The 16,416-nt window shown below is 31.1% G+C and overlaps 1 protein-coding gene across 11 annotated transcripts in view; it reads left to right on the forward strand.

Moving 5' to 3' along the window:
• Positions 1–16,416, forward strand: part of LOC123705287 (basement membrane-specific heparan sulfate proteoglycan core protein) — a 101,787-nt gene that overhangs the window by 48,809 nt on the left and 36,562 nt on the right. The window contains exons 1-2 of one of the 11 annotated variants that reach the window (XM_045654019.1): positions 43–74; positions 15,858–15,986. The exons of the other annotated variants lie outside the window; for them this stretch is intronic. Coding sequence (XP_045509975.1) covers positions 15,905–15,986 — 82 coding nt within the window. The 5' untranslated portion in view covers positions 43–74; positions 15,858–15,904. Of the gene's footprint in view, positions 1–42; positions 75–15,857; positions 15,987–16,416 lie in introns of those variants that run through there. 11 annotated transcript variants of the gene reach the window in all.

The following is a 16,416-nucleotide window of genomic DNA, read 5'->3' on the forward strand; positions in this document are numbered from 1 at the left end:
CTTCACGCTAGTCGCATACCGCTCACCCGGCCGTCCGGACGCTCCCATAGCGCGCGGTTCGCACCCACTCATCCGTAAGTTTTGTGACAGTATCCCAAACTTGACTCGACACAACTTTTCTGCTCCTTTCCTAGCCACTCACAGATGTGCACCAATTTAAGAGAACCTGCGCCGAAACTTATTCTAACGTTTCCGCACTTGCATTAGAAGTTTGAAAACTTAAAATTGGCGTTCGGCTGATTTGTTGCAAAGTTGAATGGTGAAAAATCGCTTTGGCCCTAAGTTTTAGCGGTTAATTTGTCTCAATTTATCCCATTTGTGCAACACTCAAAAACAGCATCATTTTATGATTTTAAATTAATATTAAAAGGGTCTACTCTATCAACATTCAACACAGTATCATATACTTATTTATCGTGTCAGAAAATATTAATTGAAAATGTTAAAAGGCTTTTTAAAGAATTTAAAAAATAATAAGATTAAAATTCACTCGTGAATATATTGTTACGTTAATAAGAGAGTTTTTTGAAGGCTTCGCGCGTAATCTTGTTATCAATGCAAACAGAAGTCGATGTTATAATTATTGATAGCATCATCATATTATGTGGACGCGTTTTTAAAAAGCGTTAAACATGTAATCTAAATTATTATTATAATTGAAAAACATTTTTAAAGAAAATCCAATTTTAATTATTGTATCAATGTATATAGTATGTTTTCCAAAACAATGAGAGACTTTTCAAGTAATCTGATTGATTTTATATATTATGTCACCACCGTAAGTTTTGAAAACCCGTTAAATTATAATAATTAATTATTTCGTTCATTTGTGAGATCGTATTCTGTCGAATAATTGTAATCGATGCGATTGAACGCATTCTTTTTCGATAGTACATATACAATTTAAATTTGAATACTTCATAGTTAATTTTGTGATAAAATAAATAAACTACCGAAAAATAATACGTTCATTTGAAAATCAGTACTACGATTTTTCGACAGTTTACCCGCTGGCGAAAGATATCCCGCAAGATTGTAATTTAACAGTGTTTAAGATTCTACGGTGACATAATACCTATAATATGTTGAGTTCAGTTTTTTAAAGGAAAAGAGCGAAATTATAAATACACATAACTAAAAACAATTTTTAAGCATAGCATGCATAGTAAGTACAAAGACTCAAATAATTGGAAAATATCGCAAAAACTAATTAAAATAGGTTTCAAACCAAAGAAAATAATCCAATTGATTGCAATCCCATGTTATATTTTTCTCTATCTCCAATCATACCTATTATGAATAGACATCATAATTGGACGAATATTTTATTACATTTATATGTTTACAAACATTCATTCTCAGAACTGCATTTGATTGCAGATATAACTATATCATTTGAAATAACATAATAGCAACTAATTAAGGTCGAACTCGATTCGTTTTTGTTTACTTTAAAATTGTATCTGCTAACATTTGATTTGTTCACAGAACGCAATTATTACGTGCTCGTTTAGTTTTATTCTTACCGTTAGCAAAATGTATATTCCCTTCAACGAATTATTTTCAATGGCATGTACTCAGCAGCGATTCGCTAAAATATCGAACAATCGCATTAACCTATAGACAGAAAGCGCAATTCGCCGCCGTAATCTAATATTATTCGTGCTAAAGTTACATCGCTCACCGGATAAACATATCACTGTAAAAAGCTATGATAATGGAAGGAGCTTTGCTGTTATTTTGTAGTTTTAAGTGACGTGAGAACATGTAGGACAGGTAATTAAATAAATCTATTTTGCACAGTACCCTTTATAGTTCATATTAGCCAACAATACAAATTGTATTTGGATAAATCACGTGACATTTCATACGATTTGAATATACAAAAATATTGCTATTTTTATAGAATTTTATGGAGAAGAAATATGCATTGTTTTCTTTCTTCATTATGTGTGGATGCTAATTTGTTAGTTCTATGGCATGGAATATTAGGATCTAATTTTGATTGTGATAGTTTTGTCTGACTTATTGAGCGAATACAAAATATGTCAAATATAATTCGTACTTTTGCTTTGAATTATCTTTTAGACTAGCATATATTTAGATAATTATTAAACAAGTCTACTCAGAATGTATTATACGAAAGTAATGAGCGTATGTCCCAGAAACATAATGCGTTAGAAACTGCGTTAGCGCTGAAAACTATAGTTTTTTAAGCAACCATAAAACATGAGCGCAAATAAGATTCCTCGAAACAGTTAACCGACGTTAGTTATGAATATACGCTTACCGTCTATTTAGGTTTATGTACTAGCAAGTAAATAATTAACCTATATAATAACGGATATGTTTGATGTGTCCCGTATTGTTCGGTTCAAACAAATCGAACTTATGAAAGCTCCAAAGCTTTGGTTCTAATAAAATCAGTGCTCTCACTTGCGTTGACAGGAAATAAACAAACTACCTTTTAACACGCTCTTAAAGGTTTTGTAATATCAAAAGAAATATTAGTACTTTATACATAGAGTCTATCCCTCTACCATTCCAAATAAAATTATTTTGAATCTTGTTTAGTTTTATATACACGCTTTGAATACATCAAGCAATATATTGTCATTGATATTTCGCTAACCTACAATATAAAGTGGTAGATGTGATATTTAGTTGCGTTATAAATCTAGAACAATGTTGTAAAGGGTAATTCAAATGTGAAGTTATTCAACGTATTAGCTACAGCACTTAGAGTTGATCGTCATACGAGTTACGCGTCTGGTTGCTGCGCGGTTATGGAGGTACTGATGCGAAAGGACCCTAAAACAAATGTCAGTACGCTCAGGCATTCGCGCTGCGGTCGTATCAAGTTTATACAAATCTACTCTTACCTAGAAATATCCACATTGACTCTCAGCCAAAGTATAAACAATAGTAACAGTACTTCAGTTGAATCCGATAACCTTTACAGCGTAAGTTCACGCATAAAGCATATATCTTTTATCAAAAGGTGTAACATACGTGGTTGAGTTTACAGAGTGGCAATTATTTACAAGACGATAATTTTGAGTCCGGTCTCCTTCGTTTCCTGCTAATGTTTTATGTTAACAATTTAGAGAGCGACTGGCAAAGAATGTTTTTACTCGGAACCGAGTTATCGATTTAATAAAAAAGTAATAGAGACATTGCAGTTGTAATTACTTCTGTAGATGCCACTGACAAAATGAAGGTTTTATTAAATTACTTTATTATGGTACAATTATTATGTAAAATTAATTCGGTTCCAAACTGAAAAATGCATGTAAATAAATATGTACATGAGCTGCGAGATAAAACAAATAAATCCTCTTCTTAGAAATGTAAATAGTATAGAATTCAAAGGAAAGAATTGTGCAGTATAGGGTTACCAATATCCCTAGCAAGGAATCGCATAGCGGGAGGAACGAGCTTAAAAGTTAAAAGCAAACATTTTCCGAGCGTTTTTATTATGCATAGACTACCAATAGATCAAAATAAAGTTATTACCTGTCTACTTGATTAATTAAAATATACAGCAGATTAATGAGAATTACTGAGACCTTCTATCTTATAGTGAAGCCTTTTATATGGCGAATGAATTTATATTCTTATGTATTTAAACGACTAGATCAAAGGTTCGCAATCCCGACATTAAAGCATCAAATGCGCGTGAGTTCAGTCCTGTAACGGTATCATGGCGGGTTAACAACCCTGATTCAAACGCCCATTCAATCGCTTCCAGTATGCATAACAACGGCTCTCATTTCATTATACAATGTCTGTGAAGTTAAATGTTCCTGTGGCTGCATGCCCATTACACTCTCGTGTATCATTATAGGTCACACTAATAACGTATAAGGTTTTCGTTCGTTGCGTGTAAATAATCTTTCATTAAATGTTTTCCTCTCAAAAAGTATCTATGTTATTAAAATACCCAGCAGTCCCGAGTAATAATAAACATCTTTAACCCGACCTTTATTTTTAATAATAAAACTGATAATGAAATCATTCGCTCGTGAATGCCTTATGAGTTATGACATAACAAGATTGTATTATTTGTTAGTTTTTAAATATCATTTGATTACATACAAGGCATGTTCGAGTAGCATTCTCTATTTTGTATATTCTGGTCAAGATCTAATTAATTCAGTGAATGCCCCACGCATTTTATGTGCTTTTGTAAGTCGAGCTTTAACAATTACTTGTCAAGTAAATGTAACATTATACCTGTACAATCAACATAGTTAAAATTTAAGACGCGATATGTGAACCCGTAATACAGAACTGTCTAGTTAACATACCTTGTTAGTTGTTACCTATTTTTTCTTCTAGATGAAACATCTATATATCTATATATTGTTTTCGCTATACAATTAAATGAATTGAATTTGTTTATAACTTTAAAAAATGCGTTGATAAGCCATTAACAGCCAACAGATGGACAACAGAGTCTCGATTTAAAATTACAATGTAATGATTTCGCTATATCATTTTAGAAGGAGAAATAATTATAAAAGTTTGTACGATGTTATACATACGTATATATAGAATAAACATATTACCACTGTGAGCGTTTATTTAACAAAACGACATCTTAAGAGCCTCACAAATTGTTATTTTGCTATTTTCGCCATTTAAATACTTACTCTTTGATGTAAGATCGTCGTGTTTGTGATACGATATGTGTACCTACTTGTATTTCACTTGGAATAACACTTATATTGTCTCCAACTTTCCAACCACATAGACGTTTAATAGTTTTCGCATATAACTATTTTTGAAGTGAAACTTCTTTATCGGGGTTGGAAAAAAATATACTGTAACATTTTTTCGTTACGCGTGACATTTTTCCGTTACGCGCCATCTTTTTCTTATCCCTACCACGCGTGATTCGACGTATTTCTGAAGTTGCATATAGTAAATTATTTTTTGAAAAATAAGGTCATAACGAAGTTTCACTTCTTACGTGTGTACGCACACATTTTTTATCTAAATAAAACACCTACAAAGATAAATAATACTTAACCAAGTTTATAATTACAGGATTATATTATTCCGTTATGAATTGCTAGAAAATTCGTGAAAATGAAATTCACCGTAGCTTATTCTAGTAATTTAACATCGCAATAATGGATGTATGTAGTTATCCCGGGAATCGTTTATTTTTAAATGCATGTACATTGAAGGAATGTTCGATTACAAAACAAATTTAAAAAAAATAAACCTCAAAATTTCGAGCCAATTAATCCATACTAATATTATAAATGCGAAAGTAACTCTGTCTGTCTGTTACTCAATCACGCCTTAACTACTGAACTAATTTGCATGAAATTTGGTATAGAGATATTTTGATACCCGAGAAAGGACAAAGGATAGGTTTTATCCCGGAAATCCCACGGGAACGGGAACTATGCGGGTTTTTCTTTGACTGCGCGGGCGATGCCGCGGGTGGAAAGCTAGTTGTTATATAAATAACTACTTATGTATTTTTACATAGCAGGTTATCAGTAATGGCTTATTATTTATTTTATGTTCATAGAGACGTAAGGTCGCATTGGCAATTATTTTTCAAGATCTCTTTACACTTGTGTGGCATATATATAGTTATCGGCTGACATAATAGCCCTACAAGACCCTTAAGATAAACCCAGGTCATACGTTGTGTAAATAACTTATCGAACATATGCCTATTCAATGTATTCCAGTTAATAAATTTGCAGATAAACGTTTATGTTTTAAATTGAAGAAATAATATTCTAACAAGAACAAATTTAGTTCATACTTTATCTTGTTAGAAAACATTCTAATTCATTATTTATTATTATCATTCATTAATATGCAATGATTAAATAACAATTTCATCATTGCATAATAATAAAAACATAATATGTGTGGCCCTCGGGGACTGCCGCGGTAAAGCTATTGCATGCCTTCAAGCCACACCTCCGTGCCCTTCGGAGTGGGGAGCGTGAGGTTTTTCGTTACGCAATTTCTGGATTCGGTCCCTGCGCTCAAGGCCAGCGATAGAAGCTATGCAATAGATTAAAAATAAAATATTAGGGTATGTTCGCAAAATATAAATTTATGTAATATTTGGTGTAGCAATGCAAACAATGGTAGCAGGAAAGTATATACGAGTTATGTATATTCTTTAATTCCATGAAATGATTATCATTATGTGTTTATATTATAGTTCATTGGTTTAAATATAGCGATTACATTACATGTAAGCACTTAAAAGCGGGGAGACGATTTAATAATCTCGTCCAATTTTATGTGGTATTGTAGGTATAATAATAATATTCCTTATAAATATGACTTATTTTATATTAATACATAGCTAACAATATAAGCTCTTTTTTAATTTATATAAATAATTATTTAAGTAATAAAAAAACTCATGACTGAAACATAGCACTGCAACTTATAATACATATATATAAAATTAACTATTAGCTATTTACCTAGCTCAAATGTACACGTATCTTATAAGACGATATCTTTAAAACGTTAAATTGACCGATTTTCAAGAAACCTTTTATCTTGCCTTCCCCACGTACCGAACTCTCGAAAGAATTGTCACGGAATAGATTCTTATCTTAACAGTATTGTAAAGACAGTTTATAATGTAAAACTAGAGCTTTAAAACTTAAATTAAATCATATTTTATGTATCAGAAAAAAAGTTAAATAAAAATAAATAATAAATAAATATTATAGGACATTATTACACAAATCGACCTAGTCCCACAGTAAGCTCAATTAAGGGTTGTGGGTACTAGGCGACGATAAATATAATATTTAATAAATACATATATATAGATAATAACACCGTAAAATAAACGTAAATAAACGAGGAAATTGTAATTTTTGCCACAAAAATAAAATATTACAAAGCAAAAAGTATAACTTAATTTAGATAAAAACAGCCTAATAAAAATGTGCGACTATATACGTTATCTGACATATGTCTCTAGAATGAATATATTTAGTTCAATATCATTGTAAATTATTCTTAAAAGTTGAATGATTTATGGATATCCAATAAATAATAGTTATTTGTTAAGCAGAATTCATAGTAGGTGTACCATAAAATTGATATCTGCGTAGGTCTCTACGGAACGGGCAAGGTAAACAGTAAACTATGCATTTGTAAATAACCTGATTTAGGCAACACAAACCTTCATATTTGCATCGTTTGAAAGTTGAAGTTCAAAAGATAACATAGTGTTTATTATAATAAATTGTTAAAAAACAAAAAATGTTAATAATGTCGCCTAAAATGTATTGTAGACCCACTCTAATCTCATTATTTTTTGTAATGGTAGTCACTATTACTTCGGTTACAATGAACATAATATATAAAACAAAAATCAAAATAAAAAGAGCAGAAACATTTTCTGTGGAAAATTGTCAAGTTACTTATGGTGTAGAATCGGGAGTGCCCCTTATATTAATTCTCTATCGGGAGTTATATTCTCAGGTATCGAAACCTAAAAATTTGTTAACAACAAGTGATAACTGCGTTAAAAACAACCGACTTCAAACTTGCACTTGCAAAATTTACAAATACCTACAGACAAAAATGCTCATAAAATAAAAACTACTGGGCCTATCCGAATAAAATTTTTATGGGACCAATTCGACACCATCCCGCATCGAACAAAAAAAGAATCACGTAAATCGGTTCAGAAACCTCGGAGTAATCGGTGTACATACATAAAAAAAAAAAAAAAAAAAAATATACCGGCCGAATTGATAACCTCCTCCTTTTTTTTGAAGTCGGTTAAAGAAGCAAAGTAATATTTAAAGTGCATACAACATTTTAATTAATCGCTGTCAGTAATGCTTATTGTTTATCAATTTGTCGGTTCGGTTGTATGTGTTAACGTCAAAGACTAAAGAGCCGCTCGTATTAAAAATCTTGACTGGCTAGTAATTACAAATGATCAGTCAATCTTCATATGAATATAGAGACGTGTTTCCACTAATCATGAACGATGTGCTGATAGGCGAGTCTAATTAATAAAGCCATGGACAGATTATATTTATTCCAATTGAACTTTATATTTGTTGAATTGTTCTCGTTAGTGTTTTGTACGATAATATTATTTACGGTACAAGAAGAAACATCGAAACGCGTTGTAGGTAAAAAAATCAGAAAGATATACTACTTGTAAATTTTTGATTTAATGTAACAAAGGCACTTATAACTAACCAGAGGCGGCTCGTGACAAAATTTTATGGGTGTTCACTTGAAATAAAACACTGAAAATACCTACCTACATGGTGTAAAGCAGTACAATTTAATTAAAAAATTACTTATAAAGGAAAATCTATTAACCTTCGTAAAATATGTCTGTTTTCATCGACACGGTCATTGAACTCGCGTATTGACTTTCGGTGCGCGGAATCTAATGATTTACGAATGTCTTGTCGTTCGATAGGCGCCAATTGCAGTTCATTCAACAAATGGTACCTACCGAGATTGTGAATGTTTTTTCATCTTGATTGAAAGATGAGCTAAGTCGTCAACGCCCGTTTCAGTCCAAGCACTCTCACCTCCGCCGGCTCGCCCGCTTCAAATAAAAGACACGGAAAACAAAATATTTTGTTGCTTTCATGTTCATCACAATCACACAACCACGGTATTTTCACATATTGTTCGGATTTAAACACACGCGTATATGTTTTCGTTTCTGTCGTACATTTTTGCGTAAATCAAGTTCAGGCCGTGGCGGTCCCTTAGCTTTCAATTCATGCCGAATTTGTAACGTTTTAACACACTGTTTAATGAACGCCACATTATAATTGTCCCTTTTAACACTCACAAGTAATACTGAAAACTACAGGCTATTTCAACAGTCAACACGTATCTTATGATTTTAATTAGAAAATTCCCGAATATACATTCGCGCGCGTGTAAGTTGACTAGAGTGTTTGTTTATGTACGCGCGACGTTGCCACTCAACGTCGCGCGCAAGCCGCAATCGCTGTCTTGTTTACGGGCGCCCGGGCACGCGGTAAAAACGAACCGGCAACGTTTGCGGGAGCGGCGCTCCGAATTTTGCTATATTTTCATAGAAAATCTTCTGTTTCACGCGCAGGACTCTGACAAAACTATCTCTTTCACTCCTATTGGATTTCGTATTAGAAAATGTACTAAATATTTTTTCATTGGAGCGCAATCGTGAGCGCTCCGCTACGCGCGTTTTATAATACAGTATTATACCTACAGGTGTATGGAATGATGGAATGATGGATATATTCATTGGTATTGCCAGTAGTTTTTTACGATTACGATTGATTTTAAATAGTAATAATTAATATTAATAATGAAATTAAGGAGTATGATTTTATTATAATTATTTATGGGAGTTCACTGCACCAGCGCTCCTTAGGGCGAGCCGCCTCTGTAACTAACGCAATTGACTACAGAAACACGTCTTTTACTTTCAAATTTAAAGCCTTTAAACCTTGAACATTTTGAATTGAAATTCCTGAATTAATTTGAATGACAGATCATTTGATTATATAATATTATCGAGAACGTATGAAGACCATACTGAACGTCAAATTTAATTACATTTTTAATGTAAATCCTGAGTTTCAATCGAATAGAGAGAACAATACTCGTTAATAAGGTCGCGGGTAAGTAAAGTTGGATAGACTTAGTTTTAAAGAATAGATTCTATTGTGAATACTGTGTCATCACTTCTTAAATCTTCATGTATGTGTCAATACGTTCTTCATTGTATAAATTAATTTTAGTTTTACGATAGAATTACGAAATATAGACGTTGTATTTTTAAATAAAATGCAAGTAAAGTTATTTCGATACGTTAAAAGTTTTATTAATTTAAGTTGACCGATTTTCCAGGAGTGTAGAGTTACTATAACTTAAAGATTGCAATCCATGCGTTGCTCCAAACTTTGAGCACGTGCAAAGTGATGTTTAGTTGCGACATTGATACGAAAATAAGTTTAAAAATATAATATTAGGGTTAAACGAGCAAATATAAAAACGTTTTTAGAGCATCTAAAAACTTAATTACATTTTCTGGACTAAGTTACTTAAAATGAATAAATAAAATAACTTCAAAAAAAATTATCCATAAAACTTTTAAATAACGTAAGTAGTCATGATATATGTAAAATAAAGGGCCAACATTAATTCAATTACCTACTGTTCATTTGACCTACGATAAGTCTTAGATAAATATTTTCCTACGAAGCTTCTATATCCCACTTCCTATAATCGCTTCCTACTCATACTATTATGATACAATTTACATTTATTAATTAATTGATACCATTACCAATAATAATAATAAAACAACAAAACAAGTAATTTGAATATTAGTAAGCTATATAAGTACAAAATGTTTCTGCTACATATTAGTATACATTGTAAATAAAAGAGTGTAACTTTTAATCCGTATATATTTACTATCCCTATTTACTTATTGGATTATAATATAAAATAATAAAACAACAACGTTATTTTTGTTTTTGTTCAACTGTTTTAATACAAAATCGATACTATGTTTATGAAACGATAGACTAAAGAAATACTTAGATAATTAAAATCGTTTTTATGCACAACGTTACCCCGCTATTTATAATATACTATTTGCATTATGCAAAATGTATATCTTCACTCAATCAAAATTACCCCGAGAATTGAAGATTACCTTATATAACGTATTAAAACTAAACTATCGATCTATTTGTATGAAGAAATTCAGATTAAAAACAATTGAAATACGTACGTATTTACAAAACAAAAGCTTGTCGTCATGGTAATACATGTATCATGCTACTGATGATGTGTTCGTTTGTTTATCACAACACTATGAGGTCTCAGAGGAGCCACTTGGACAATAAAACGATCTGTACATATTATGGAACGTAACAATTGATAATTCGACGCAATGAATATTGTTCGTATCGTTGATTCGTAATTATATGTAAAGAATTATTTTGTATTTTATGAAATAACTTATTTTTGGGGATAGTTTTAGTTTTAATGGTTAACTTTAGTTATCAGTCAACCAGGTTTCACATCAGTAAAAAAATCAATGAATATCGGACCTATTTATCCTGAAATAATGAAATAAGTTGTCTTGAAATAATCAAAAGTATCTATTCAGTTACAACACTACAGTCCTTCATACTTTTTTGGGTGTAGGGAACTTACTACTTACTTACCTAACTAACTAACTAGTTAATGGCATGAAATAATGTAAACCGAGTATTAAACCAAACATCAAATTACCTAGTTTAAATAGCAAGCCAGCTACTATTTTATGTCCTGATACTATCTTAGTAAATAAATAAAAAATAAGAAGCGCAACCCATAATTCAATACTGCAAATTATAACTGTTCATAAGAATTAAATGCTATAAATTTGGACCAAAAAGGTAGAACAAACAGTTGTCGTGACGACGCACGGATTTGCATAAAGAGCAACTATTTACCGATTACCGCTGACTTTTTATAAGTTATGGGCTCTAGCGTTTATTAATTATTGTAATAGATAGCTAACTTACACGGAAGATAAGATAACATAATAACATAAGTTTCATATAAAATATTTTTTTATATCTTTAGATTTTTATGGTCCTAAAATATAGAGAACTGGAAATAAGAAAAACAATATTTTTCCTATTCGGGTTTTAAACACATAGTTGTATTTTTATTTTTTGTCAAAATTATAGATCTTAATTTTATAAGTAATATTCATTCTCTAGAACAATATTTGCGGTCAGTGTCTAGGTAATAAATAATTGCACCAACCACATATTTTGATATTTAATACCAACTGAACAAAACACAAATAGGCATATAATAATTTTTGTGTACTCAAACGATAAATAAGAATTTTGACTCTGTGAAAGAAATTCATTACCTAGTTACTTAAAAGTTTTATTTAATGGTTACTCACGACTCTAGTCTGAATCTCTAGTCATGCAATTGATAAACTAGATTTAAAGATAAAAAAAGCTCATAATTTTAATAATAAATAAACTAAATAACTCATAGTGATCGCTCGTAAATTGTACCGCACAAGCAATCCCAATGGCATGCGCACGCGATGGTAGCTCTTCGTGAAATTAATATCAGTTTCTAAATAAGTGTCCCACAATAAACATTTTTGTCGAAACAAATTTGATAATGCTTTAGCAATTTGCGAACCGTACCAAATGTCACCGGTTATTTTTTGCCATTCCATGTGATTGGATTGCTAGACGATTATGTTAATCACTGTTATAATACGCTTTTCTGATATATTTTTACACAGACTATTGCCCGTTTTACAAAACTTTGATTGTACTACATTAGACGGATATTTAATTATACATTTTTGTAGATTTTAATTTTTATACGGAAAAAGTAGCAGCTTTTGAAATTCAACAACATAATCTTAGAAAGAATACGCTTTGTGTAACTGAGATTATACTTTTAATTATCCACTCCTTCAAATGATTAAATGTACATAGTGTCTATTTACATAAATTACGAATAATAGGTATATAAACTTTTAACATTAGCTATATTTTGAGTCGTATCATATGACCTAGTGCTCTACAAATTTCTTTTGATTTATTATTTATATAGTACACATCTATATGTTACGAAATATCATGCATGATTCAAAAAAATAGTTCTCATATTCTCATAATAATGTTGCACAAAGTAGCAAACAAGAGACTTGTCTCACCGTGAGTCTGAGAGTTCTCGTTCATTAGGGAGACTCTTTGTCTTATTGACACGGGAACACACTTTTACGTCATTTACATTCCATTCCACGATGGTGTTTTTTAATCATTATCTAGACTAATGTTCTGGAAGTAAATAAGGATACAAGATATAAAAACGTGTTATCAATATGGTAATCTGTTTGCGAAAAACACAAAAACTTCACTGATTTTGCCCACGGCGAAAACAGAAAATATCTGTTTTAGGATGAGTTGCATTAAAATGCAAAAAATAACTGCGTTAAAAACAACCGACTTCAAAAACGGAAAAGTAAGAAATAAAAAAGATTTGATATTATTAATTACTACATATTATTTTTATGTGCTATTTACTAAAAAGGTTTGATGTCGGTGCATGGGCTTAATACTAAGTGCTTAGTGTTTGGCACCGACTTCAAACCTATTTAATAAATAGCACATAAAAATAATATGTAGTAATTAATAATATCAAATCTTTTTTATTTCTTACTTTTCCGTTTTTGAAGTCGGTTGTTTTTAACGCAGTTATTTTTATTTAATACTTTTTAGTGTATTTTTCAACACGAATCAAACGAGCCCAAACTCGATAAAGTTGAGTCAATATATTACTGAGTTCCTATGGCCACCTTCCGATTCCATCATCAGATCAGCTCCATGTCATGATAATGTTTCATCGCTATCCAATTTACATTCGTATACAAAATTTCAGCTCAATCGGTTACCGGGAAGTGAATCAAAGTTACTTGCTACATTGAAATTAAGTCATCGAGTACAGACAAAAATGCTCATAAAATAAAAACTACTAGGCCTAGCCGAATAAAATTTTTATGGGACCAATTCGACACCATTCCGCATCGAACAAAAAAAGAATCACGTAAATCGGTTCAGAATCCTCGGAGTAATCGGTGTACATACATAAAAAAAAAAAAAAAAAAAAAATATACCGGCCGAATTGATAACCTCCTCCTTTTTTTTGAAGTCGGTTAAAAATACAGTAATTTGTTTGGTTTTACCATTATAGTAAAGTCCCTACCTGATTAAGTTTTACTAGAATCGTAATAATCGTTGCGTCGGCAATTTCCTACGACAATTTATATGACATTAGCTAGCCTGTGACTAAACGATAAGCTTCGCTTTTAAGGGTTTTTATCATCATCAAACCTTTTTGTCTGATATAAGGTTTGAATGAAATCACAGCGGGAGTTATAACAACCAAAATATGTTTATGATCACTAGCAATATTATTGTAATTCTCATTTGTCAACCAAATATCAAGATATAGATATGTTTTACCACAACAAGCACTGATTGGTATGAGCTTTTTGTCACCTGCACTGAAAATGGATGGCATACTTTCACTAGGCAAATTCTTGCTAACACAGGCTTATGCAAAAAGTACCTTATGACGTCACGTGTAAATTAAAAATGTTTTTGGCATTCAGACGATAGTCAATTGATTGAGAACCTCGTCATTGAGTTCAATGTCATATTTGAAGTATTGTATGTCATCTTCATCTAATTCATGAGATGTTTACTTCAGTAAAGACTTATAAGTAAATTTGTAGGTAGGTACCTTTTTTACCTAGAACAATTTATACATGTTCCAAATATTTCATATCTACTAAACGATCCACATAACCTTTCTTAAGTGACTTTGATTATAAAAATAGAAATAATATGATATTATATTTCCGTATTTTCACGAGTCAATTAAATTATCGAGATGAGTTCCTTTTACATCGACAGCTCACAACACTAGATAATAACGACATCAATAATAATGTGTGAGCTTGAAAGAAAAAACATTTAACACATGTCCACTGAATGTATTGCGAATTAAATTTTATTTTTATTCCCACGCCGTGAGTAACACGACTCCTGTGATCTTTGTTTTATTTATTTAAGCGTCGGGGACATTTTCTTGTATTTTTTTTTATTTCTCTATAAATCAAAATGACGATAGATTTTTCAGATATGGTCTTGAAAACTAGGTATACTGAGCCAGGTAGGTAGGCGAGGGTAGGTAGTTAGGTAGTGGAATAAGTAGCATAAGATATTTATTTCATTTAGGCCAACAAATATTTGTAAAACGGAAAATACATAATTAAAATTTACATCGGTTCGTGTGTAATACGTTTTTATTTTAATACACTATTTTTATACCTCCATCATTTTTAGTAAACATGTCCATTATGACTTGCGAAATGAACACCAGATGTTACAGATTCAAGGGCTTCGTTTTATTTTAAAACATTATATGTGAATGTCTTATATTTACAGTGTGTTTGATGTTTATCACGTCATCGTCTCATTAGCATAAATATAACATCCTATATAATTTGACTAATATCCTCCAACAGGCACATTATCAAATATTGTAGTCAGATTGTAATAATAAACTAAATTGACTTGTTACTTCAAGTTCTTAAGCTCTATAATATTCATTTAAAACAAAACAATACCAATATCCTGCCAACTACAAGTCTGTCTATAATAATATGATAAAAAATCAAAAACCTCAAAAATACATTTAACTAAGTACTTCTTCAAGCATTCATTTTATGTATAATTGCAACAATGTGTTTAGGAAGTGTTCGCCCCACACCGAAACATCTTGGCTTAGTGGACCACTTGGTTTTTATCTTTTTGATAACACTAAAATGCTCATCAACCTTGACTGAGTGTACTCTAATGATACCTTTATCTAGTATGATTATGACGTGATCGTTTTTCTTAGGTTTAAAATGTGATGCAATAATGTTGCCCTAATACGTCTATTTGATTTGATGTTGTATGGGTAAACATTTGTTTGTCTGCTCTTATTCGACCAAAACCCAAATCATATTAGAATTTCTCATAAATGTAGTAACGTACTTAAAATAAAAATGACTAAGTATAAAATACGATACACTTTTTAAAACAAACAACAAAACGATATCTATACGAACTCTATATCTAAAGCTCTACGTTTGTTGTTTAAAAAACTCCAAAGTTCACCATGATATGTTTTTGAGTGTAGCATCCGTAAGACACGATAAATATTAAAAGGAATTCATTTCACCACCAATTGTCATATTAAAATTGGGATACTTTCATAATTCTCATCAGATTCCGTTATAGTGAAAACTAAATAAATGCGATAACAAGTGTTTAAAATGATTATAAGTAAAGGGGCAATATTGTCCCTCTGCCTGCTAGTTTCGTTCGAGTCACTCCGTGCGCAGAACATCATCAGACGTGAGTATACAATATTATTATTTAACAAAACCTTAACACTACACGAGAAAGTACATATATAGCATATCTAAATGAAAATTGATTCTTAAAATTGTATTTGAGTTTATATTCTAGTGATACTTTTGCCTATCTATGAAGATGCTATATTTTGCGCATACACAAGCTATCAATGTCTTCGCTACCTTTTCAGAGAGATATAACAATCAGTTTTACTATGTATGGGTATAGATAACCTAATACCCAGCTAATACCCACCTACAAAAAGGAACAAATTAACATAGAGTTTTATAAGCTCTACTTTTTTCTACTCTATTTTTAATCAGGTATTACTACGAACACACGTAACTTGCTATCTACCATATGGTATATTTAGTTACTAATGAAAGTATGATTGTAATTCTAGGTATGATATAATAACACAGTCATTGTA

This window comes from Colias croceus, chromosome Z (assembly GCF_905220415.1).
Source record: "Colias croceus chromosome Z, ilColCroc2.1".
Lineage (NCBI taxonomy): Eukaryota > Metazoa > Arthropoda > Insecta > Lepidoptera > Pieridae > Colias > Colias croceus.